At 37.4% G+C, this 25,510-nt stretch overlaps 1 protein-coding gene across 1 annotated transcript; it reads left to right on the plus strand.

The window, feature by feature from the left end:
* Positions 1–10,583: 10,583 nt before the first annotated feature.
* Positions 10,584–19,633, plus strand: STEAP2 (STEAP2 metalloreductase; the record flags this gene model as incomplete). The annotated part of the gene is made up of 4 exons (XM_084230252.1): positions 10,584–11,075; positions 11,893–12,420; positions 14,741–14,905; positions 19,346–19,633. 4 exons carry the CDS (start codon positions 10,584–10,586, stop codon positions 19,631–19,633), a joined length of 1,473 nt encoding a protein of 490 aa, XP_084086378.1.
* Positions 19,634–25,510: the final 5,877 nt, after the last annotated feature.

Here is a 25,510-nt window from a genome sequence, read left to right on the forward strand (position 1 = left end):
TTTTTCTTCAGCAAACTTCACTAACTTGCATACAGATCAGTGAAAATGGGTACCATGTTCTCGCAGGACTGAAGTTTTGCCAGATGGATGTGATAGGTAGCAAGAGAATTGTCTTAGTTTATGCTGCTAAACAGGTCACCATAGACAGGGGGTAGGGGTGAGGGGTTGTTAAACTACATCTATTTCTCACCGTTCTGGAGGCTGCGAAGTTTAAGATCAAGGCATTAGAAGATTTGCTACCTGATTGGGACCTACTTCTATTCATAGAAAACTGTCTTTTCCCTGTGTCCTCACCATGGCACAAGGGGAGAGAGTTCTCTGAGGTCGTTTTATAAGGGCACTTACCCCACTCATAGGAGTTTCGCTTTCATGACCTAATCACCTGCCAAACGCCACATCTCTTAATACTACACATTGGGGGTTAAGATTTTAACATATGGATTTGGGGAGACAGGGGACACAAACATTCAGGCCCTAACAAGAGTTGAAAGTCATTTTAAATGATATGCACTCTGATATCTCTGATGGATAAAGAGAAATGGGAACGAAATCAATGGAGAGTGAGAAATTAGTGGGGCAAATTAATCAGATTTCTTCTGCTGTCTAGAATTATCAGTATAAATATTTGACTAAGGTTATTAGAAAGCTGGGAAATAGTGTTTAGAGATGTCAGGAAGTGAGTGACTGGGGTGGGGTAAAGGAAGCAAGAGGTCATGAGGTCGAGCGAAGGATGACAGCTGTTAGGGTAGAAAGAAGACTGTGTGTGCTTGGGACCAAAGTCTCCAGTAATACAAAAGAAACTACTCGAGGACAGCAGTGAAGAACGGAGAGAGGGTGTTATAGGGTGCCATAAGCTTCAAGGGAGGAGGGTGTTTGTAGAAATGAAGAAGAAAGGTTTAGATATGACCTTGCAAGGTCAAAAGTACACCTACCCCACCTCACAGCCCTGGAAAGTGACATTTTCTAGATACCATATCCAAATCAGCAAGTTTTGAATGTTATCAAGATTTCTGAGAACAGCCCTATCAGATTTATTATCATCCAGTAATTAGTGCCATGTATGTTTATATACAAAACAAATTAGGTTCTGTTTTTTTAATTAAACAAACAAACAAACAAACACAGCAGCTGCTATGCAGCCAGAGGAATGTCAAGGAAATCCTTCTAAACTGAAAATCTGAGTGTAATCGAACTCTCTTATCTCATAAGTATACTTCAAGTATTAAATGCATATATCAAGTCAAATGCCCCCTCATGAAAACTGTGACTTTGAAATTTCAAAGAGCCCAAATGCTACTTAAATCACACCTTTAGACTGTGAAGTATCACAGTGTTCAATATATAAAGTAGTGATAGTACCATTATTACACAGCTTTAAGACTTGAGGGGAAATAATTTTTTGTGTTGGGGCCTCCCTCGTGGCGCAAGGGGTTAAGCACAGCACTTTGAAGTTATCCGCAGCCTCTGCGGCACGAGTTTGATCCCCAAACTCCTGGCTGGCCAAGGAGCTACCCACATGGCTCAGCAGACCTCTCCTGCTTGCCTGCTGTTTCCCTCAGCAGTGTATTTCAATCAGTCTGCCTGCTCTGCTCCCCACACTGTCTCTGGTGAATCCTCTAACCCCCGACATCCCTGCACTTCTGTCCTGTACCCCAGTTCTTGTATGTATAAGTAAATAAATCTTTTTAAAAAATAATAATTTGGGCCTTCCTGGTGGGGCAAGGGGCAAAGACGCAACCTATGAAGCTGTCCACAGCCACTGCAGCACAAGTTCGATCCCCAGCCAGGGAGCTACCCACATGGTGCAGCAGACCTCTCCTGTCACGCTCGCTGCTCCCCTCAATAGTATTTTTCAATCAGTCTGCGTGTTCTGTTCCCACTCTGTCTCTGGTGAATCCTCTCACCATTCACACCTCTGGCCTGTACCCCAGTTCTTATGTGGATAAATAAATAAATGTTTAAAAAATAATAATTTTTGCATTGGAAAGGTCGTCAGGAGTGAGGAACAACTTTTATTTTCCATTTAGCAATGGAAACTGAGACCCAGGAAATAAAGGTGATTTCAGAAACCTAGGCCTGTTCTTTCTCAGCACCACATTAACAACACTTTCTATAAACAACACTTTCTTTTATTTAGTCTGTATTACATTTGATTAACATCAAATGAAAAGCTAGAGAGTCACTAGGACTTTGCTAATCAAAGTTTGGCCCATTGAACTAGGACCTTGGGCATCCCCCAGAAAGTAAGCAGAAATTCAGAATCTCCAGTCTCCTTCCAGATGTAGAGAATTGGAATGTGCATTTTAACAAGATGCTCTTGTTATATGCGCATAGAGCTTGACTGGCGGGAGCCCTTGTAAAACAGAAAGAAGAGTTTCTGCCATAGGGATATTCTGAATTTTGAATGTTGTGAAAGAACAGGAGCAAAGTGTGTTGTGTGGTGGGGTGACACATCTTGAGGAATGACACTGCCCTTTCCTGAAAATGAAGAGGAAATTGCAGAAGAGTGAGTATATCTGAGCTGCCTCAGTGGGAAAAGGAAGACTATCTGCATATGTTTAAGCTTCCTGGCAATTGTTATTCTCTCGCTAGTGTTATTTTTCATTATTACAGACCATGATGTGAAAATGAGTGTATTTGAGGAACAAAATATCACATCTGCTACCTCCAAATACCAAAATAAATATTAGGTGGAATCCTGAATCTTTTAGTTAAGCTGTTTCTAATCTTGGCTGCATATTGCAGTGTTCTTTAAAAAAATCCTCATGCCCAGGCTGAACCCACACCAATTAAATAAAATCCAGGTGGAAGGGTGAGGGTGACTAGGTATCACTATGTTTTTAAGCTCTTGTCATTCCAGTGTTGTACTAAGGTTAAGAACAGTTGCTTTAGTGGGTTGTTCTTTTTTTTTTTTTTAATTTATTTATGCACACAAGAGCTGGGATGTTGGCCAGAGGCATGGAGGTGGGGGCGGTGAGAGGTTTCACTGGAGACAGAGTGGGGAGCAGAACAGGCAGATCTGCTGAAATACACTGCTGAGGGGAGCAGTGGGTGAGACAGGAGAGGTCTGCTGCGCCAAGTCGGTAGGGATCCCCGGCTGAGGATCGAACTTGTGCTGCTGTGGCTGTGGATAGCTTCATAGTGCTGAGACTTAACCCCTTTACGCCACCAGGGAGGCCCTGGTGGGTTGTTTCTGACCCTTGTGGGAAGAGTCCACAGTTGCAGAGAGACTGCAGTTCTGCCTCTCAGAGACCCTGGCAGGATCCCAGTTAGTCGCATAGCAGCAAGCACAGCTTACAGAACTCAGGTCACACTCTGCTCTGTGCTTGAAAATTGGTGGGGCTTAGAGACCATTATGGGACATAGGATTTTTTAAATTATGTTTATTGAGATAATGTTGATTTACAACACATGAATGTTTTAGGTATATAGGTTTACATCTCTGCAAATGTTACCATGCTACCCCCACTACCAAAACTCCAATAATCCTGAGCCATAGTCCATTTGGAGGAAAGTAGGATTTTTTAAAGATGGGTTTACTCTTGGCTAGTTTTGTTGAAATTTGAGTTATAACAGTTGCTGCTAATGAACATGTTCTAAAATTGGATTGTGGTGGTGGTTGCAAAGCAGTAAATTTACTGAAAATCTTTACTTTGTCCACATAAAATGGGTAAATTTTATGATAAATAAATTATACCTCCATAGAGCTTTTCTTGTTTTAGTTGCTTTTATGCATTGCACTCATTTAATCATGTTGATTAGCTGGCTGGGAAACTAGTGCTCTGTTTTGTGTCAACAGATTTTCAGCCCCTAGCTGAATGACTGGTGGACAGGGCTCAATAAGATACCAGATTGGTGAATGGCTGGATAAGGGTGAATGATAGCATTATGATCTTTTGTTGTGAATTTATTTCTAAATTGATGTGAGCCACTAGTGATCCCTAGAGTTCATAGCATCCAGTGGAGACATTGATGCCATTTGTAACCTATTACTTGGAATGGCATTGAAATTCTGGAGATGGGTTTGTATAGAGGCTAGAGTAACAGTCTTCCATAGATTACTTATTTACAAGTGAGTTACTACAATAGAGATAAACTTGTATTTGCCAACCAATAAATATAGGCATCCGTATGTTAAAGTACCCTCTGCAGGGGCCTCCCTAGTGGCTCAGGGGTTAAAGTGTCAGGGCTATCAATCTATCGCCAGCCACTGCAGCAAGGAGCTAACCCACATGGCATAGCAGACCTCTCTAGTCTCTCCTACTGCTCCCCTCAGCAGTGTATTTCAATAGATCTGCCTCTTCTACCCATACTGTCTCTGGTGAATCCTCTCAACCCCTACTTCTGGCCTACACCCCAGTTCTTGTATGCATAAATAACTAAAATAAAAACCTTTAAAAAGGACACTCAGATCCGAGTATTTCATAATTTTTGGAAAATAATTTTCAAATAGGATGCATACCTTTTACCCAAGAATTTCAGCTGAGGGAAAGAATTTACTAATCTGATTTAAGTAGATTTTAATGTTGAAATAGCAAACAGTGGTTAGGCTGTGTTAGATACAAAGGACGGTTAGTCTCAGAGTTTAACCTGCATTACAATTGCCTGAGGGCTTGTAAAAATGCGCTCTGCTGAGCTCCACCCCCAGAATTTCTGATTTTGGAGATCTGGGGTAGGACCTGAGAATTTACAATTCTAACCAGTTACCAGGTAATGCTAATGCTGCTGCCTCAGGGACCACACTTAGACCACCCCTGCTTTAGGAAATCACATTCTTATTTTTCAAGCAGAATTGCAGCTTTGCTGCTGGGGTTTTATAAAGACCTTTTAAGTACCACTTCGAAAAAGTAAAATCCTCAAAAACAAAAATAAAACAGAACATAAAACCCTCACCTCTTCCCTCAAAGAAAATTCTTTATTGTCAAAGATACAAAGTTGGGCTTTATTTGTGTATTTAAATACCAAGAGAATTTCGAGTTTGCTCTGTGTGGCCCAAAGATCATGATACTAAAAAATCACCTTTTAGTTACAGAAAATTAGATTGGGATATTTGATATTTCATCTACAGATTGTATTCATCATCATTCAGCAAGTATCTCCAGTTGCATGGAGCTTGCTCCAGGGTGCTTTTCTCTCCTTTCAGAAAGGTTTTCTCTCTAACACCCCAACACCTGTAAGGAAAACTTTCCTATAAAGAGCCACCTTATGGCTGCTCTATCACTGATCCCCAGACTAGATTTTACAGACCAGTAGAATAAAAAGAGAGTGACGGGGTCTATATAGGACTGTCAACTAAACTGTTATTATCAGTCTCCTTTTATGGAAAAGGACATTTTGATCCTCAGAAATAGGAAAAACATACTTAGAATAAAGGACAATTCTTTAAGTTGAATAATTTATGAAAAAAAATCCCTATTTTAGGTAAGATATGGAAACAACCCAAATGCCCAAAAATAGATGACTGGATCAAGAAGATGTGGTATACATACACAATGGAATACTACTCAGCAATCAAAAAAGATAAACTCATTCCATTCACAGCAACATGGACAGCTAGATGGGATCATGCTCAGTGAAATAAGCCACAAAGAAAAAGAAAAATATCGAATGTTTTCACTTATAGGAGGAACATAGGGGGAACTAAATAAGGGATCAGGGGAAAAAAATAACAATAATAATAACAATAATAATAAAAACTAGGGCCTCTCCGGTAGCGCAGCGGTTGAGAGCTGGGTTGCGAAGCTGCTCACAGCCTCTGCAGCTCTGGTTCGATCCCCAGTCGCCTGCGAGGGTCCCATATCGCGCGCAGACCCCTCCTGCCGCCAGCTGCTCCCCTCAGCAGTGTACGCCGACGGTCTGCCTGTTCTGCTTTCCCCTCTGGCTCTGGTGAATTCTCTCAACCTCCCGCGCTTCTGACTGTACCCAGTGCTTGTATAAATAAATAAATAAATAAATCTTAAAAAAAATAATAAAAACTAGCAGGCAACCATAAATAAGAGACAGTCTATGGGGGTGGGGAGGAATCAGACTATGGTAATGGTTCACGGGTGACTTGGTGGTGGGAATTTTACAGGGAATACACAATGATGTAAAAGATAAAAAATAAAGTAGTTAAAACTTAAAAATAATTTTCTATTGTATTCAAATACTTTCTAATTGTTCTAAACCAATGATAACTTCATATTTGGGAACCACTATCCTGGCACTTTCAAGGTAATATCATAGAAAGCCAAATTTAATTTGGGATCTTTATAGTTTTAAGGTTTAGAATAAATGTGCATTGCACTGTGTTCAATGTGTAGTGTAGAGATTACTTTGTAAGTACAATTTTATTTCTCTATCCTCTACCTATCTACCTACCTGCCTAGCTATAGGAAGAATGACTTGAGATAAGGGAAGTAGAGTAACTAATCTCTGATCATACAATTTAGTTCTTATATGCTGATGTGAGGATTTTTTTTTTCTGCTTTTTTATTCTAAGTACATTATGTCTCTTCCTAACTATTGTAAATTCCTTGAGTGTAAGCATAATGCTTTTCTTGTCCTTTATCTCTCATGAAGAGCACGCAGTGGCCTGGATAAATTCATACTGGGTCACAGCACAATAGATCTTTAGATTACAGTTGCATCATTCCTCATCAATGGAAATGTAAAATGTAAGGTGTTCAGTGTTCTTTTTTTGGTAAATAGTAAACCTTCAGCTACTGGCATTATTCACTTTTATAACATCATTTTTTATGGCTATTACAAGTGTTAACTTCAGCTTAGCTCTTTACCAAGTGATCTGAAAGGTAGCTTAGTAAATTATAAATTCATTGATGACATGTCTCTTCAGTGTTTCTGCACCAGATAGTTATCTTTTCCTTGTGGAGAGAAGTTGCTCTTAGATCTATGTTTGGGTAAGACCCAGGGAACATACTTCTTTTTCTTTTTTTTTTAAGATTTATTTATTTATTTATTTATACAAGCGCTGGGCACAGTCAGAAACACAGGAGGGTGAGAGAATTCACCAGAGCCAGAGTGGGGAACAGAACAGGCAGACTGACGAAATACACTGCTGAGGAGAGCAGCAGGCACAGCAGGAGAGGTCTGCGCGCCATGTGGGACCCTCGCTGGAGCTCCAGAGGCTGCGAGGGAGCATACTTCTTAACCCGTTTTTCTTTCCTCCCCTCAATTGATTGGGATTGATAAAAAAAATGGAATTGTTTTAATATTATCTGTTTTGCAGCTAGAATTCCTAAGTTTATAGTTTTGATTTACCTAAAACTACCTAAATTGAGATCTGTAGTTTAATTATTTAAAGTTAGTGTTGCTATTAGAGAATGTAGTCCTGAATGCCATTTGGAAATCCAGTTTTAATATTTGCCATATAATACTTGTGATTTTAGAATGAGCAGTCAGAAGATTCGTATGTGAATCCTGATAGTGTCACACACTGCACTGTTCAGACACCAGCAGACAGACTGTTAAAGTTCTCTGAGCCTGTGTATCCTCATTCTTAGATGGATATAACATGTACTCCATAAACATTTGTGAATCTAATGAGTTAATATAAAGGAAAATATTGTGAACCATGAAGTAGCACACAAGTGTACACTATTATTACATGCTTTTAGAATACGTACATAATCCATTTCTCAGATCCATTTACAGTTTTTTTCTCTCGTGAGTACCTTTACATTCCTCAAAGCTATAATGAAGAGTCTCGTTTATTAGGCCAACTTCTTTCTATTTGTAGCCACAGTCATACTATTAAAGGGTTTGGTTAGAACTTGCCATTAGAAATATAATGTGAACAAGGTCCTAACGTGTTAGAGCAGAGCCAACTATTAATATGTATAAATTGTAAAACTGTATGGTGTAATGAGGGGCTGTCCGTGATGTTATTAGGTCCTAATATATTTTTTACCTGCTCACATTTTGATTTGCAGGAGGAGTTTGAACTTGTTTTGTAAAATAAGTAGATAACTGTTTTACTTGTTTTTAGTTTGAAAGGCTTGATCATGATTCTTAGATTAAAGAATTTTACAGCTTTTATATTTTGGAAGATGCTGCAATCTCTACTTACAATAACTTGGGGCAAGGACATAGGACTCTTGGGTTCCTGTGTGTGAGTCTAGTAACCCTTATCTCCCTGAATTTTCTTTTTTTTCTCCAAAGATTTTATTTATTTATGCATACAAGAGCTGGGGTGTAGGCCAGAGGTGCGGGGTGGGTGAGAGGATTCACCAGAAACATATTGGGGAGCAAAACAGGCAGGTCTACTGAAATACACCACTGAGGGGAGCAGCGGGCAAGACAGAAGAGGTCTGCTATGCCATGTGGGTTAGCAACCTGGCCGGGGATCAAGCTTGTGCTTCAGAGGCTGGTGATAGCTTCCTACCTCTGAGACTTAACCCCTTGCTCCGCCAGGGAGGTCACCCTTAATTTTCTTATTTTATATCTCTGTCCACCTATCTAGGTAGATAGGTAGGTAGGCAGGCAGGCAGGCAAACAGACAGACAGACAGACAGACAAATTTTCTTTTGTTAAGTTTACTAGCTTACAGTACAGGTATATGGTTCAGAAATATAGGATCCTACCTCTTCTGGTGTATATTACTATACCACACCCACCAGCAAATGAAATCAGCATTGATTTGATTACTCCTGATTCTTTTCACTGCTCCTGATTCCCAGGATAGCCAATGATAAGTCCAAGAGGATTATTTTTTTTTGTTGATTTATCATTGGTTTATAAAATGATATATATGTATGTATGTATTTCAGAAATACACACACCCTATTGTACTACCCTTATGCCACTGACTCCTGCCTGGCCTTTTGGGTGCATGGATTACTTATAGAGAAAGAAGTGCTTTCTATATTGAAACGCGTGAAATGAAACATGTATTAGGTTAAAAAATAGTGAATTTTCTCTTTTCCTAGGATCTTAAGGTCACTAGGTAATGCTGAGAAACAGTGACATGCCAGAGAAGGAAGAATGTATTATTATTAACACAACCATAATTATCTCCCACCTTGCCCTCCACACCCCAAAAGAAAGCTCTTTCTTAAATTTCTTGCATGCATCCAAATGACACATGCTTTACATGGTCTGTTTGGATCCTAACCCTAGCTCCCCCACTTTCTTGTGACCTTAGATAAATCAGTTACCTGTCAAGTGTCTCAGTCTCCTCACCCATGAAATGGGCACAGTATTACTAGCAATCTTAGGTTGTTGCAGGGATTCAGTCAGCTAATGATGAAGTACAAACAGAACTGGCACATAGTATATGCTATTTAGTTATCAGGTAGTGTTATTATCTTTCTAAAGGAATGTACTGATATTCTTGGAATCTTTGAATATGTTCCATTTCTGATGTAAAAGGTTGAATTTTTCCGTAGTAATTTTAAATTTCATTTAAAACCCAAAAATGCCTTTTGTAACATTCTACCTATCTTGTAAAATACATTATCTCCTCTGAATTGATCCACATCTGCTTTTTGCATAAAAGAAATTATGCAATGGGGATGGCATGAAAGCATATTTTTCATTCGGAACCAACAGTGACACTGTTTCATGGCAATTTGATTTGCAATATTGAACAAGTTAGTACAAACATGAACATTTTAAATGTCAGTCTTAATATTAAGTTAAATAAAAATGAATCTGACAAATTTTATTTCTGAGAGAATAACTGCATCACATTCTGTGCAGCCTACAAATAAAATGGGGGAAAAGATTTTATAAGTTTGTGTAATTTAAAGCCATAGATATTACTTTCTCATTGGTGATTTATAGGATACAGAGTGAATGATGAAAGTCTATGGTAATTAATCCTTTGTTCCATTTTGATGTCTTTTTTCTTAAAATATGATGTAAGTGCCAGGGTTCCTTTTTTATTAGCTGATTTATCTTATTCTGGTTTAATAATAAAGCCATGCTTTAGCTACGGAGGTGCACAAAGTAGTTTATCGGCTTTACCCCACATGACCTCAGACAGTCAGGACGGAGTTCTTTGTCTGGTATGGTTTTTCTGCCTTTGTCTGTCATATCGCAGGCCTTCTCTTCCTCAGCAGCATTTCTGATTACTGCCTCTGATCCGCTGAGTAGCTGGGTAATCACACTTGTTTAGAACTGTGATTTTTTAAAAAAAAAATGATCTAAGTAAAATCTTCAATTTCTTTATGTTCCAGTGTCTTACTGCTCAAGACGGGTCCACAGTCCGGCAGTATTGGCTTCACCTTATTAGAAATGCATAACCTTGAGCTCCGCTCCAGACTTATTGAAGCAGAATCTGTGTTTTAACAAGATTCTCAGGTGATTCATGTGCACATTAAAATTTGAGAAGTTCCACTTTAGCACGTCAACTTTGTGACAGTTCATTTTTCTATTTAGAGATCCTTTTCAGCTGACGAATTTTGTCTGGCTATGTCTTAGGATATATAGCTTGCCAAAATATTTTACTTCTAGAAACAAGGGACATTATTTAACATCTACAAGTGTGTTCCTATTTGGTGATATATTGGTAATTGATCAGTGTTTGATTTTCTTTTCTCTCCCCTAGGATATTCCTGGTTGGTCTTGGAACAGATTATATCATGGAATCAATCTCTATGATGGGAAGCCCTAAGAGCCTGAGTGAAACTTTTTTGCCTAATGGCATAAATGGTATCAAAGATGCAAGGAAGGTCACTGTAGGTGTAATTGGAAGTGGGGATTTTGCTAAATCCCTCACCATTCGACTTATTAGATGTGGCTATCATGTGGTCATAGGAAGCAGAAATCCTAAGTTTGCCTCTGAATTTTTTCCTCATGTAGTAGATGTCACTCATCATGAAGATGCTCTAACAAAAACAAATATAATATTTGTTGCAATACATAGAGAACATTACACCTCCCTGTGGGATCTAAGACATCTGCTTGTGGGTAAAATTCTGATTGATGTGAGCAATAACATGAGAATAAACCAATACCCAGAATCTAATGCTGAATATTTGGCTTCATTATTCCCGGATTCCTTGATTGTCAAAGGATTTAATGTAGTCTCAGCTTGGGCGCTTCAGTTAGGACCTAAGGATGCCAGCCGACAGGTATGTATTTTGAAATTTTATTTACTTATCTGGTATTTTATATTTAAACAATTAAACAGGGCCTTCCCTGGTGGCGCAGCGGTTGAGCGCTGGGGTGCGAAGCTGCCTGCAGCCTCTGCAGCGCTGTCCCCGGCCCCGGGTGAGGCTCCCCCACATGGCGCATAGACCTCTTCTGCTGCCCGCTGCTCCCCTCAGCAGTGTACTTCGTCGGTCTGCCTGTTCTGTTCCCCACTCTGGCTCTGGTGAATCCTGTCACCCTCCTGCGTATCTGGCCTGTACCCTGGTTCATGTATAAATTAATAAATCTTTAAAAAAATAAAAAATAAAAAAATAAACAATTAAACAAATAACATATTTCAAACCAAATTCTGACACTCTTTGGTGATTATCATTTGATATGTATGAGCCCCTGAAAATTCACTTATTGATCTGTAATGGCATATTTCGATTTCCAAAATAATGTGGGAAGCTGAGAAAATAACTTGGACTTTCCTGTCATAACAGTTAATTCAAGAAAAGGCAAGGTTGGCTGATGAATAGTGATACTCACCAAGTTGAGCCTCTCCTTGCTTTCTCAAAAATAGAAACAATAGCACACATTTTTCTTCATTCCTTTCTTTCCAAACTCTTCTTCCTTCCCTCCTTTTCTTCCTCCTTCTTCCATCTTTGCAGCTACTTGGTAACATAGTATCCCATTTCTGTGTGAAATGCTTTTTGGTATGATCCTCAAGAGCATGTAAGTGATTAAATGGAGCCTGTGATCATTGCCATTTTTATAACATCATTAGTAAGGGTAATTCTTTTTTTTCCCCCGCAGGTTTATATATGCAGCAACAATATTCAAGCTCGACAACAGGTTATTGAACTTGCCCGACAGCTAAATTTCATTCCCGTTGATTTGGGATCATTATCGGCAGCCAGAGAGATTGAAAATTTACCCCTGCGACTGTTCACTCTCTGGAGAGGGCCAGTGGTAGTAGCCATAAGCCTGGCCACCTTTTTCTTTCTTTACTCTTTCGTCAGAGATGTGATACATCCTTATGCTAGAAACCAGCAGAGTGACTTTTACAAGATTCCTATTGAGATTGTGAATAAAACCTTGCCCATAGTTGCCATTACTTTGCTATCCCTGGTATACCTCGCTGGTCTCCTGGCAGCTGCTTATCAGCTATATTATGGCACCAAGTATAGGAGATTCCCAACATGGTTGGAGACCTGGTTACAGTGTAGAAAACAGCTTGGATTACTAAGTTTTTTCTTTGCTTCGGTCCATGTTGCATACAGCCTCTGCTTGCCAATGCGGCGGTCAGAGAGATACCTGTTTCTCAACATGGCTTACCAACAGGTATGGAACATACTTGTTATTTACCTGGTGCTAGTAAAATAATTTATTAGTATAATTTGTAAAATGTAAGGTTCAAAGTAGTGTAAATTTTTACATATGGTAGAAATTTTGGCATATTTAGGGAGAGGAAAGAATTGTTATTTAAACAATGTTTCTACCTATGGGTAATTCAAAATTATTTAAGGTGAAAGCTTCTACCATCCCTTCTTTGCCAAGAGAAGAGAAGAGAAGTAAAGGGCTGGGGTTTTTTTCCTCTTAAAAGTTACAGTTGCATTGCACGGTAGGCAATTATTGCTTTCATCATTAAGCAATCAATTACTTTAATACTTTTAAATTGTTCATGTTCCCTGAAATGATAAGGCAACTCTCAGTAAACATATACAATTAAAATACAAAACAAAATAGGAAGTCAAGATTAGGAGACACTTAAAAGATGTTTGTTACCAAAGAACAGGAAAGAGACTAGTTCCTCAAGTGAAACTTTTCTAACCCTTAGCTCTTCAAGATCTGAGGGAGCTTCATGGAAGGAGCATGATGAAGTAGACTCTGATTTTCTTCAGTAATTCCCACTCAGCAAATGTGAGAGGTTTTGTTGAAGTCATTTGACATTGTATTTCATTGAAAGCTGAGACAAACAAATGTGTAAAGCTTTTGCATTTTGTGCGGAACCAAGGCATCATGGTAGCACCTACTACTTTTATTTCAACAGTAAAACCTAAAATATTTTGAGAAAAATTTACCAGGTTGATGTTCTTTATTTAAACCATTTTCTTTTCTACACATACGACTTCTCTTAATTGGATCCTTTGGCTCTCATATCTGCTTCATGTGATTTGATACCTCCTTTAAGCGGTTTACTTTTATCTCACCATCTCAATGAAGCCTATTTTGGACATCCTTTTAAATTATGCTGCCTGCTTCTGACTCAACCCCTGTTACTTACCCCATCTACTTTGAATTTTTTCAACAGCGTTTACCACCTTCTAACACACTCAATATTTTCCTTGCTTATTATATTTACTGTTGTTTGCCTTCTTGAGTAAAAAGTAAGTTCATGAGAGGAGGCTTATGAGGCATTTGTCTTGTTTACTGATATATGTTTAATGCCTAAAACAGTGCCTGGCACATAGTAGACATTCAAGCATACTTGTGGAATAAATGAATTAAATAGGAGGGTAGGTAGATCCAGGTTATAATCTCTGGATATGGGAGAGATTCTATATTCTATATCTTTTTTCTATATCTCTATACAGATATCAAACAAGATAGAACCTTTTTCTACAGAGGAGCATTTTTGGCTTCTTTTTTAGGATATTGGTATGATTGCTCCAGGAAACTGATGGCTAAGAAGTAGCTTTCCTTTTTTTTTTTTTTTTCTTAACTGGTGTTAAGTTAAAATGTGGTTTCCATGGTTAGTTATTTATTTAGAGATCAGAACAGGTGGATTTATTGAAATTCACTATGAAGAGAAGCTGCAGAAGAGACAGGAGAGGTCTGCTGCACATGGATACTTATTTAAATTAAAGCTTTAGCTCACGGCATGAAACCCTTGATTTGTATTCTAAATTATATTGTTTGCATGCAAATAGACAATTCTAAAAATACTACCTATGTAGAATATAACACAGTTAATCTAGTCTAACTTATCATATATACATTATCAACAAATGGTAAAGACACTTAAAAAAATAATGTATAGGAATAGGCAATTGAACAGTTGGAAAAATAACATTAATGAAGCAGTTTTAAGTGTATAAATATTTGAGTTCCTTAGGGCTTATCCTCAGGGAAGTCCCAGCTTCCTAGGGAATAGAAAGAAGAAAGCCAATTAAACATAAATATTCTTTATGTGAGAGAGGAAGATACTGAAGTAGTTTAGAAATTCCTTATCTGGATTCTAAGTTGAACTAAAGCCCGAATGTACCCAAAATATTCAGCCAAGGTTAAATCAATTTTCAAAAGTACCTTTAAACTTAAGTCTAACAGCCAGTGTTTCTTTTGTGTTACCCTGGAACCAACCACTGGGTATTTCATGGCCTTGGGAGTCCCTGTAACCCTCATGGATGACGTATGTTTACTGAACTTTTCACACATATATGCAAAGGACAGAATTTTGTCGTTTTGCTTACCTCTCCTTGCTCTTTCCTCCATACCTGCAACAATATCATCCAGTAATAGGTTCTCCATAACAGTTGGAAAACTTAATTAATATGATTTAATTATATCCAGATATGATGTATTCTTATGCCAAAAGTGAACTCTGTGCTGAATCAGTTATATTTCTGTTGAATAAAGGAAATTTACATTACTTTCTTCTTAGGTACATGCAAACATTGAAAACTCTTGGAATGAGGAAGAAGTTTGGAGAATTGAAATGTATATCTCCTTTGGCATAATGAGCCTTGGTTTACTTTCCCTCCTGGCAATCACTTCCATCCCTTCAGTGAGCAATGCTTTAAACTGGAGAGAATTCAGTTTTATTCAGGTATGTGGGGTTTTGTTTGGTGAGGGATTAGGTAGCAAAGTATTTAAGTGTTATGTTGAATTTTAAATATGCTCCTTATAAAAGGAAAGCCTTTGAGGGCTGCATTTATTCATCTAGCTTGGGGAACATGTATTGCTGGAAGCCAGTTTAGAACCATTCTGGTTTAGTTAAGTAGAGGATTCTACTGAAAGGCTGTGATAACAATGCCTGCTGAGTTATAAGAATTAAGGTTGTTTTTAAAAGAATAAAATGAAAGTAGGGGATAAATGAGTTTAGATCAAATTTAATACCAAAAATCAACTTACTATTAGCCAGATGAATAAAGCAAAATCAACTTACTATTAGCCAGATGAATAAAGAATTCCTTTATATTTTGAGTTCAGAGATATCTTCTTTTTTTTTTTAAAGATTTATTTATTTATGCATACAAGGGTTGGGGTGTAGGCCAGAGGTATGGGCGGTGAGAGGATTCACCAGAGATAGAGTGATGAGCAGAACAGGCGGATCTACTGAAATACACTGCTGAGGAGAGCTGCGGCAAGACAGGAGAGGTCTGCTGTGCCATGTGGGTCACCTGGCCAAGGATGGAACTCGTGCTGTAGTGGCTGCTTATAGCTTTATAGTGCTGTGACTTAACCCCTTGCGCCACCAGGGAGGCCCCAGAGATACCTTCTTAATTTGAATTCAAGTGGGAAAATCAGCCTATATGTGTGTGTGCATGCATGCGCGCACGCGCACACACACACACACACACAGGTAACTAGAGTAATGAATTATGACAAGCAACCAGCCTTATGAATCTTGTTGTATATGGATCAGTTATATACAGATGTATATCTGTAAAGGGGTTTTAAAACACAATTCATTGTGTTCTTTAATAAATTAAACATACAAGTTCTCCAGTAAAAGATATATAATAAATTTGCATATGTTAAAACTGTATAACTTAAACTTAGATCCTATCGATAGTGTCACAAAATCTATGTGGGTTGTATCCAAGTAATTTATAACATTATATATGAATGAGCATTTTTGGTGGTACACTGAATTTTGTGGGTTTTTTTTTTTAACTATGTCTGAGCTTTCTTACTAAAACATCAAAAAAAGTCTCATTCAAGTTAATTCATTTTTCCTTTTTGAAGGAAAGATAATGTGGATACTTTCCCAACTGCCAGTTAATCACACCTGAAAAGAAATATAAGGCCCTCTGACAAAAGGTGCTGGATGGTTGAAAATTATCATTATATATTTAGATGAGCAATTGCAAACAATTTTCTTCTAGAGAGTTGATCCTTTCCCAGTGAAGTTAGAAATTATAAATGCTGATGTAATACTATGTTTTATGTAACTTAGAACATTTCATTTTTAAAATTAACATTGGTTTACAACAATGTATATGATTCAGAGGTATGGTTCACACCTCATCAGATGTATGTTATCGTGGCACACCCACCACCAAAAACATGCAAACACCATAGTCCATTGGATCTCTGTCCCCCCCCTTACTCTCCACCTTCTGCCTCCCTTTCTGGTAGCCTTAATTTTACAGTCAATTTTCTAGAGTATGTTGGGGTTTGGTTCACCCTTTGTTTTATTTCTCTACATTCCACCTATCTGCTATTTGTCTTCTCTTTTATTTCCCTTTAGCATAATCCCCTCCAGTCCCATCCATATTGCATTGAAAATGGCAAAATTTTACCTTGTTTTTTCCCCAAGGAAATCATTTTTTATTTTAAATATTCTTTTTTTTAATATTTTATTTTATATAATTTTTACATCATTTTTCATTTTAGCACAATGTGTGCATTTTCATTTTGGTTATATTCCCCATACAATTGTCCCTCCCCCTTATTTTGACACTAATCCTTCCACCCCTCACCACCACTCCCGTAGTGTGTCTCTGGTTTATAGTGGCTTGTTGATTTTGATTTTTACTTTGTATGGATTAGTCTTTTTCATGGTCCCTTATTTAGGTTTTCTAGATTCCTGCTATGAGTGAGACCATCTGGTATTTTTCTTTTTCTTTCTGGCTTATTTCACTGAGCATGATCCCTTCCAGTTCCATCCATGTTGCTGCAAATGGCATGAGTTTATCTTTTTTGATTGCTGAGTAATATTCCATTGTGTATATGTACATCTTCTTGATCCAGTCATCTATTTTTGGGCATTTGGGTTGTTTCCATAGCTTAGCTATCGTAAATAGTGCTGCTATAAACAGCACCTGTACCCCTTTGGAATTAGTTTCTGAGTCCTTTGGGTAAATACCTACGAGTGGAATTGCTGGATCATATGGAAGCTCTATCTTTAGTAGGTTGTGGAATCTCCACACAGCTCTCCATAGTGGTTGGACCAGTTTGCACTCCCACCAACAGTGCAGGAGAGTTCCTTTTTCTCCACAACCTCACCAACATTTGTTGTTGCTAGTTTTTTTAATATGTGCCATTCTCACTGGTGTAAGATGGTATCTCATTGTAGTTTTGATTTGCATTTCCCTGATTACAAGTGATGATGAACTTTTTTTCATATTTTTTCATTTTTTTTTTTTTAATGGCTGAATAGTAGTTCATAAGCTAGTTTTATCTAGTAAGCTGTCTTTGGGCATTTAGGTGGTTTCTATAGCTTGATTGTTGTTAATAGTGCTTCAGTGAACATAGGAGTATGTATACCCTTCGAGTTAGTGTTTTTGCATTCTTCAGGTAGATACTTAGGAGTGGAATTGCTGAATCATATGGTAAATTTATTTTTAATGTTTTGCGAAACCTCCATACTATTTTCCTTAGGGACTGGAGCAGTCTATTTTGTCATCAATGGTATACAAGGGTTCATTTTTCTCCACACCCTTTCTAACACTTACAGTTTCTGACATAGACCATTTCCTTTTTTTTTTTTAAAGATTTATTTATTTATGCATATAAGAGCTGGGGCACAGGCCAGAGATGCAGGGGGTGAGAGGATTCACCAGAGACAGAGTGGGGAACAGAACAGGCAGACTGACTGAAATACACTGCTGAAGGGAGAAGCGGGCAAGTCAGGAAAGGTCTGCTGTGCCATGTGGGTTACTCCCTGGCTGGCTGGGGATCGAACTTGTGCTGCAGAGGGTGCGTATTGCTTCATAGTGTAGTTCTTAACCCCTTATGCCATCAGGGAGGCCCCATAGACCATTTCTTAAAGTAAGCAGTTGAACATGATAATTTAAGGGAACTGAAATGCTGACCTTTTAGATTCTAACCTGTAAAATGCTTAACTGAAGTACTCTTCATAAACTCATTTAATAGTGCCAGTAAAGCCACATGCTTGAAATGCTTTTTATATTAACACTATAGGGTTTTCATATTTACTGTCAACTAATATATGTGTATATTTATGCACCCATGAGAATGCTTTTTAGTGTTTAATTTTATTATATATGTCTGTGTATACATGTATGTTTGCATGTACATATACACATACTTTTTTATAATCACAGATTTCTTTTTTTTTAAAAAGATTTATTTATTTATTTATTTATACAAGGTACAGTCAGAGGTGCGGGAGGGTGAGAGAATTCACCAGAGACAAAGCGGGGAGCAGAACAGCCAGACAGACCCAAGACACTGAACAGCCAGACACACCCAAGACGCCCTCTGAGCAGTGGGCGAGACAGGAGAGGTTTGCTGTGCCATGTGGGCTTCTTCCTGGCCCGCCAGGAATCAAACCCACACTGCAGAGGCTTCGGACAGCTTCACAGGGCAGTGCTCAACCCACTGTGCCGCGGGGGCGGCGGGGGCGGGGGGGTGCCCTACATGTACATTTTGAATATATGTATACACATTGTTTTAATGTTCACAATTGGTGAAATGTGGATAACCTTTATAAAGAAATATATCCATTTTTTTCAACAACACCTTGAGGAAAAAGTTCTTGATATGAAATGAAATAACTAGAGTTTTAAAACATATGTGGGCCTCCCTGGTGGCACGAGGGGTTAAGACGCAACCTATGAAGGTATCCACAGCCACTGCAGCCCAAGTTCAATCCCCAGCCAGGGAGCTACTGACATGGTGCAGCAGACCTCTCCTGTCTCGCCTGCTGCTCCCCTCAGCAGTGTACTTCAGTCAATCTGTCTGTTCTGTTATCTGCTCTGTGTCTGGTGAATCCTCTCATCCCCGCTCCCCCACATCTTTGGCCTGTACCCCAGTTCTTGTATGCATAAATAAATCTTTTTAAAAAAATTAAACTATATGCAGTATGACCTAGTATGTAAAAACTAAAATGTACATATAAATATATATTAAAAATATTTAAAATGTTTAATTCTGTAGAGAACAAAGAGCAGATCAATATTTAAGATAAAATAGTGTTATCAAAATATAAACATGGTATAGCTGGGTGGGTTATGTATGAATTTGAAGAATTTATTTCTTATCCTTTGTTTCTTTTTCTTCTTTCTCCTGCCCCAAGTCCACACTTGGCTATGTCGCTCTGCTCATAAGTACTTTCCATGTTTTAATTTATGGATGGAAACGAGCCTTTGAAGAAGAGTACTACAGATTTTATACACCACCAAACTTTGTTCTTGCTCTTGTTTTGCCCTCAGTTGTAATTCTGGGTAAGATTATTTTACTTCTTCCATGTATAAACCGAAAGCTGAAGAGAATTAAAAAAGGCTGGGAAAAAAGCCAATTTCTAGAAGAAGGGATTGGAGGAGCAGTTCCTCATCTCTCACCAGAGAGGGTTACAGTAATGTGATAATAAATGGTGCTCACTGAGGTCATATAAAGTTCTCCTCATGCCATTATTTTTATGACTTCCTCTATGTTGCAATTGCACTGTTGATATGGGTTGAAGCCTGTTCAATGAGCTCTCTACTCAATTAGCAGTAGAATTTTCTCCAAATTAATTTTCACAACTGTCACTTTGTGAATATGCAATTTTGTAATCAACTTGTTGAAATTTAGGTATGTTTTGTTTTGGAAAATTGTAACACGATTGTTGTTTGAACAAACTACCATCCATAATCAGGCAAAAGTATCTATAACTAATAATATAGAGGTAATCTGTTAAAAAAGTAACAAACCAGCAGAACTTTAAGTTTTAACATAATTTGATGGATGTGGGTTTTTTCCTGAAGCTTAAGTAATGTTTTGATTATCCAATGTTAGAAATAGAAATGTATAAATCACTTTTAAGAAGGGATACATTACGTTAGCATCTAGGTAATGATATACATTCTTATATTTTTCTCGTAAGATAGAATTTGAAGAAAGTAATTAATTGTCTGAGCCAATGCGAATATATGAGTAACCACAAGTTAAAAAGACAAATTGAACCTGAAATTATATTTAAAATATATATACTAATAATAATTACAAAGATTTTATTCTTGTTACAGAGCAGTTTCATTGCATGTTAATTATTGCAAATTAATAATTTGCAATTAAATTAGCAAATCAATCAAGAAAGGCAGTACTATTTGACCTACAGAACTGACTTTTCTAATATAGTACCAATCCCGAGTATCTTTTCATTGTTCTAGTTAGAGGGAAAGTGTTAAGTTTACATACAAATAGTTGTTTGTCAATTAATCTATGTTGCTGTACCTTAGCCTTGTCAGCACTCTGCTGTAGGATTTTCCTGATACTCGTAGAGAGATTGCAACAGGCCAGGGACTGTTCTAAGTACTTTACTTGTATTATCCCATTTAATACTTATATTAATCCAGTGACAGAGGTGGTAGTTATCTTTTTTTTCCCTTATCCAAAAGGGTAGATTTATTATATTAAAAATGGAAGATGGGCCTCTCTGGTGGCGCAGGCAGTTGAGCACAGCGCTGTGAAGCTGTCTGCAGCCTTTGCAGTGTGGGTTCCATCCTGGCCGGCCGCAGAGATACCCACATGGCGCAGCAGACCTCTCCTGTCTCACCTGCTGCTCCCCTCAGCAGTATATTTCAGTCAGTGTGCTGGTTCTGTTCCCTGCTCTGTCTCTGGTGAATCCTCTCACCCTCCTGCACATCTGGCCTGTACCCTGGTTCTTGTATAAATAAATAAATCTTTATTTAAAAAAAAAAAAAGAAGCTACACCAACAATAAAAAATAAGTAAAAAGGGAAAGGAAAGAAAAGGACAGGACACTTGCACAGACACAAGCAGGCAGTAAGAGCCTGAAAAGGACAGGTTTGTTAGGAAAAGGAGAAAGAAAAATAGGCTTCTGCAGAGTCACAGGCAGACAGGAGAGTTGCCTATCCTTATTTTCTTTTTTTTGTTTGTTTGTTTTTGTTTTTGTTTTTTTTTATAGAGGCATATTTTTATTTATTTGTTTGTTCGTTCGTTTTTTGTTTGTACATGCACTGGGTACAGTCAGAAGCGCGGGAGGGTAAGAGAATTCACCAGAGCCAGAGCGGGGAGCAGAGCAGGCAGAAGGACCAAGGTACACTGCTGAGGGGAGCAGCGGGCGGCAGGAGAGGTCTGCGCGCCATGTGGGACCCTCCTCCGGTGGCCGGGGAGCAGCCGGGGATCGAACCGGCGCCGCAGAGGTCGCCGGCAGCTTAGCAACCCAGCGCTCAACCGCTGCGCCACCGGGGAGGCCCCTTATTTTCTTTTTTAAAGATTTATTTATGTATGCATACAAGGACTGGGGTACAGGCCATAGGTGTGGGGGTGAGAGGATTCACCAGTGACAGAGCAGGGAACAGAACAGGCAGATCAACTGAAATACGCTGCTGAGGGGAGCCGCGGGCAAGTCAGGAGAAGTCTGCTGCGCCATGTGGGTAGCTCCCTGGCCCGGGATTGAACTCATGCTGAAGTGGCTGCAGATAGTTCACAGGTTGCTTCTTAGCCCCTTGTGCCACCAGGGAGGCCCTGCCTATGCTTATTTTATGAGAAAACTGAAGGCCAGAAAAGTTAAGTAATTTGAACAAGGTCACACAGTAAGTGAAAAAGCCAGAATTCAAGTCCAGGCAGTCATCAGAGGCTACAGTTTTAATCACTGGACCCTGCTTCATCCCCATGCTTAGGTCCAGGAAGACACATCGAGATGCATCCTCCTCTATAAAAAGGCATTGACTTAAGAGTGGGTAGTGGGCATCAAAAGATATGTGAACACATTGCAATATAAACGTCTTATTGCTCAGCAGCTAATCCTTAATTACCTTGGGGGAGAATCTTGCCTGGGACATGACCCCAGAAACCCATGGTAGGCCATAGGTCTCCATGTACAATGAGTAGTTTTAATAAATTGCTGAGGTTCTGTAGAATCTTTAAAAGTCCCTGTACAGTTGGTCTTGGCCTTTTTTCTTCCTGAAAAGTTCTGCTGTCTGCTCAACCATTCATTAGGAAACAATTTGCAAGCATAGAGGATATTAGGATAAGTGGTTAATTATAACCTACTCTGGAGACATATAATCATATAAATTATTCTTAAAATTTTTCAGTGCTGACATTCCACATTAATATTGCATTATGCTCAAACTTTGGTTAGCATACCTTACAACTTTCTTTCCATTTGCTCTTTCCTTATTAAAAAATAAAGTTGGAGACAAGATACAATATTATGTATTTCTCTTCCTGATATTATAACATTTTTAAATTTGCTCAATGAGGTACTACTGAATCCAGCTGCAAAAATAAAAGGACTTTTATTTAGTGGAGACCAACTTTCCCACCAATGTTTCTTACTCTGCCTTTGCGTTGTGTCACTTTGGTAAATCACACATGATTCTCTGATATTGTTATGTTGATGGATTTTAATATCTTACACTTCAAAGTTGAGCACTCCTTTTATTCATTTTAATTATATTCTCTTAGTAATCATTTGTCAGTTTTTACTAGGAATTCCATTAGGTGATAAGTTTAAAGGTAAACACCTATAAACTACTGTAGGGGACTAGTGAACTAGTGAACTAACAGCGTATTTCCAATGCTTTCTTATTCCTTATTCTCTTAAGAATATGCTTTCAACATTTAATGTGAAAATACAGTGAAATATTTTTTAAAAATTAGATGACTATTGAAGTATATTGTTGCATGCATATATTAAGTATCCAATAATACATATAAAATTATTATTACAGATAAATGGGCTCTTTGAAAATATGCAAAGAGTTTATGAAAATGTATGAAAGACATAACTTATTTCAAATGGTAATACCTTCTTTTCCATGTTACAAAAATGAAGCAGTTTTGAAGTTTTAGATTAAATGTAATTTACCCATTATAATTCTAAATGTTTAAAAGCTTTTTGACAAACGCAAAATTTTTAGAAATTGCTTTACTTATTGACTTTAAATTCCTACCTGATTATTTTTCTTATTCATTATTTTTCAAAATCTTTTTTTTAAGTCATTATTGTGGCCTAAAACGACTGAATTCTGCTCCTGCTATATGTGGAAATGTTGGAACATTCAAATAGCAGGAATTTGTTAGCTGATCTGTACTGGAGAGGTACCCCTGCGAAAATTATAAGAATGTAAAAATTATACCCAGTCTAATCCTATGCAAAAAAACAAGTAATTTCTCCTAAGAGGAAAATAACCATGGATTAAACCATGCTTCTCAGCTTTTGTGTACAGATTTTGTCTCCTGTATTAAGAATATTTAAATTCATGTTTAAATAAGAATATATTCATGCTGACATATATTTTTCAGAACATATATGGAAATTTAGCCCAGACTGTCTACATGTAGAGATTTTTATTTAGATTTAAAAATATTTTAAAGTATGAATAAATTATATTTATAGGTATTTATTGGAGATAATTATTTTGTTCTACATACAGGATTGGCTAATAAGCTCCAGTGTTGAGCTGATTAATTTCTTATAAATTAGCATAATCTTGACTTGATTAAGGAACTTTACTTTCAGTGTTAATTTGATAATAGTAAACTGAAGCTATATTTATATTTACACTACAGTCAAATTACAAAAATTATTTGTGTAAAAAGGGCTTCAAGAATATATCATATCCAATTTTTGTAGTTTATTTCATGTAATATGATAAAACCTTAATTTTTTTAATTGTCTTTTGCCATTAAGTTATTTCATAAAAATTCTGTACAGTGTTTTCCCCCAAAAGAGAGGCTTGTGAAATTTAAGGTTTCTTACATGATTTTTTAAATAGGTGTCAAAAACGTAATTCATCAGTATTTCGTCAGGAATATTATGAACACTGAACCTGTGCCAGCCTATAAAATGTTTTGAAGTATTTAAACAGCCTAAAATGTCATGTTGAATTTATTTTGTAAATTCATTACTTAAACCAGTGTTACACATAGTTTGGCCCAACACAGTCCAATGTTAAGAATCATATTTGTGATACTGTCTTGAAAACAAGATGTTCCACACTCAATTGTGCATAAGTTAGTAAAACAAATTGTTCATAAGTCAGCATATATTCATTTCAGTATGGAAACACAATTTATTCATACCTTTAAACAGTGAATTTTACAGGATGATAGTTTCTTCAATTTTTTTTTAATGTGAGAAAATTACGAAGTTTTTGCTGTTCAGATTCTGTACATATGATATGTTCATTTCAACTTAACGCACATACATACTGATTTTTTTTTTAACTTTACAAGTCTTTGGATTTCCATTGTGTAATCATCCAAAATTAGGGCAAGCTACATGGATTCATCATCCAGTAGCTGCATGTGCAAAATTAAATCCAAATCAGGTACTTTATTTGATTTCCAAATTGTCCGCTTCAAAAAGGTATTCTTTCAAGATTTTTATTAAGGGTCCTTCACAGCTTTCCAGATATCCAGTCTGAACAGGTACTGAAAGTTGTCTACTAATGTCTATTTACTCTGCTTTAAAAGCTGCCACCCATCACATTCCTCAGCTGTCCTTGAAGTTAGGTGTATCCAGGAGACTAAGTTTCTGCTGGTGAAATGTACAGGGACTGGGATATAAGTGTGACTTGGTACAAGTCTCTTCAAAGGAAAGCAGTGGCTATTCATTATCTTATTCCTCCATCTTGCTGCCAGGATGTGCATATGATACTAGGAGTCCTGGCAACTCTGTAAGGCCAAGAGAGGACCAAAGTCACATCCTACTGGAGGAAGCCTAGAGACTGAAAAAATCTTAAGTAGTTTACTACTTCGACTGCCCTTTCCTGTATGCAAGCCACTGTAAATTTGAGTTTTCCTGTATAAAGTCGTAACTATTCATGTCTGGCCTTCAGTTCTTTGTCATGATGCTATTTAACACTGTTTGAATAAACTAAATTGCAATAATTCTTACTTTTAAAAGCTTTTAAAGGATTATGTGCAATTCACATTAGAATTGATTTTTCCATTGTTAATTTATACTCATTTTCTTGCTTTGATATTTCATTAAAAATTTTGTATGTGCTTAGAAAATACTGTCTTCTTTATAACTGTGTAATTGATATTTGTTAAAATTCTGTAATCTCCAAAATATAGCTATCGAATTACATACCATGTTTTTACATCATTCTCATAGATTTGCCTTATAAACATCTAAATAAAAAGTACTATTTAATATGTTTTGTCTTTTGAATTGTATGCAAATGGATTTTTCTTCCTTACTTTAATTCATTTAAGATAGAGGTCATCCAATACTTTTTCTGACTTTTTCTCCTTTTTTCTTTCTCTTTTATATTCTGAAA

This window comes from Talpa europaea, assembly GCF_964194135.1.
Source record: "Talpa europaea genome assembly, chromosome: 3".
In the NCBI taxonomy this organism is placed as follows: domain Eukaryota; kingdom Metazoa; phylum Chordata; class Mammalia; order Eulipotyphla; family Talpidae; genus Talpa; species Talpa europaea.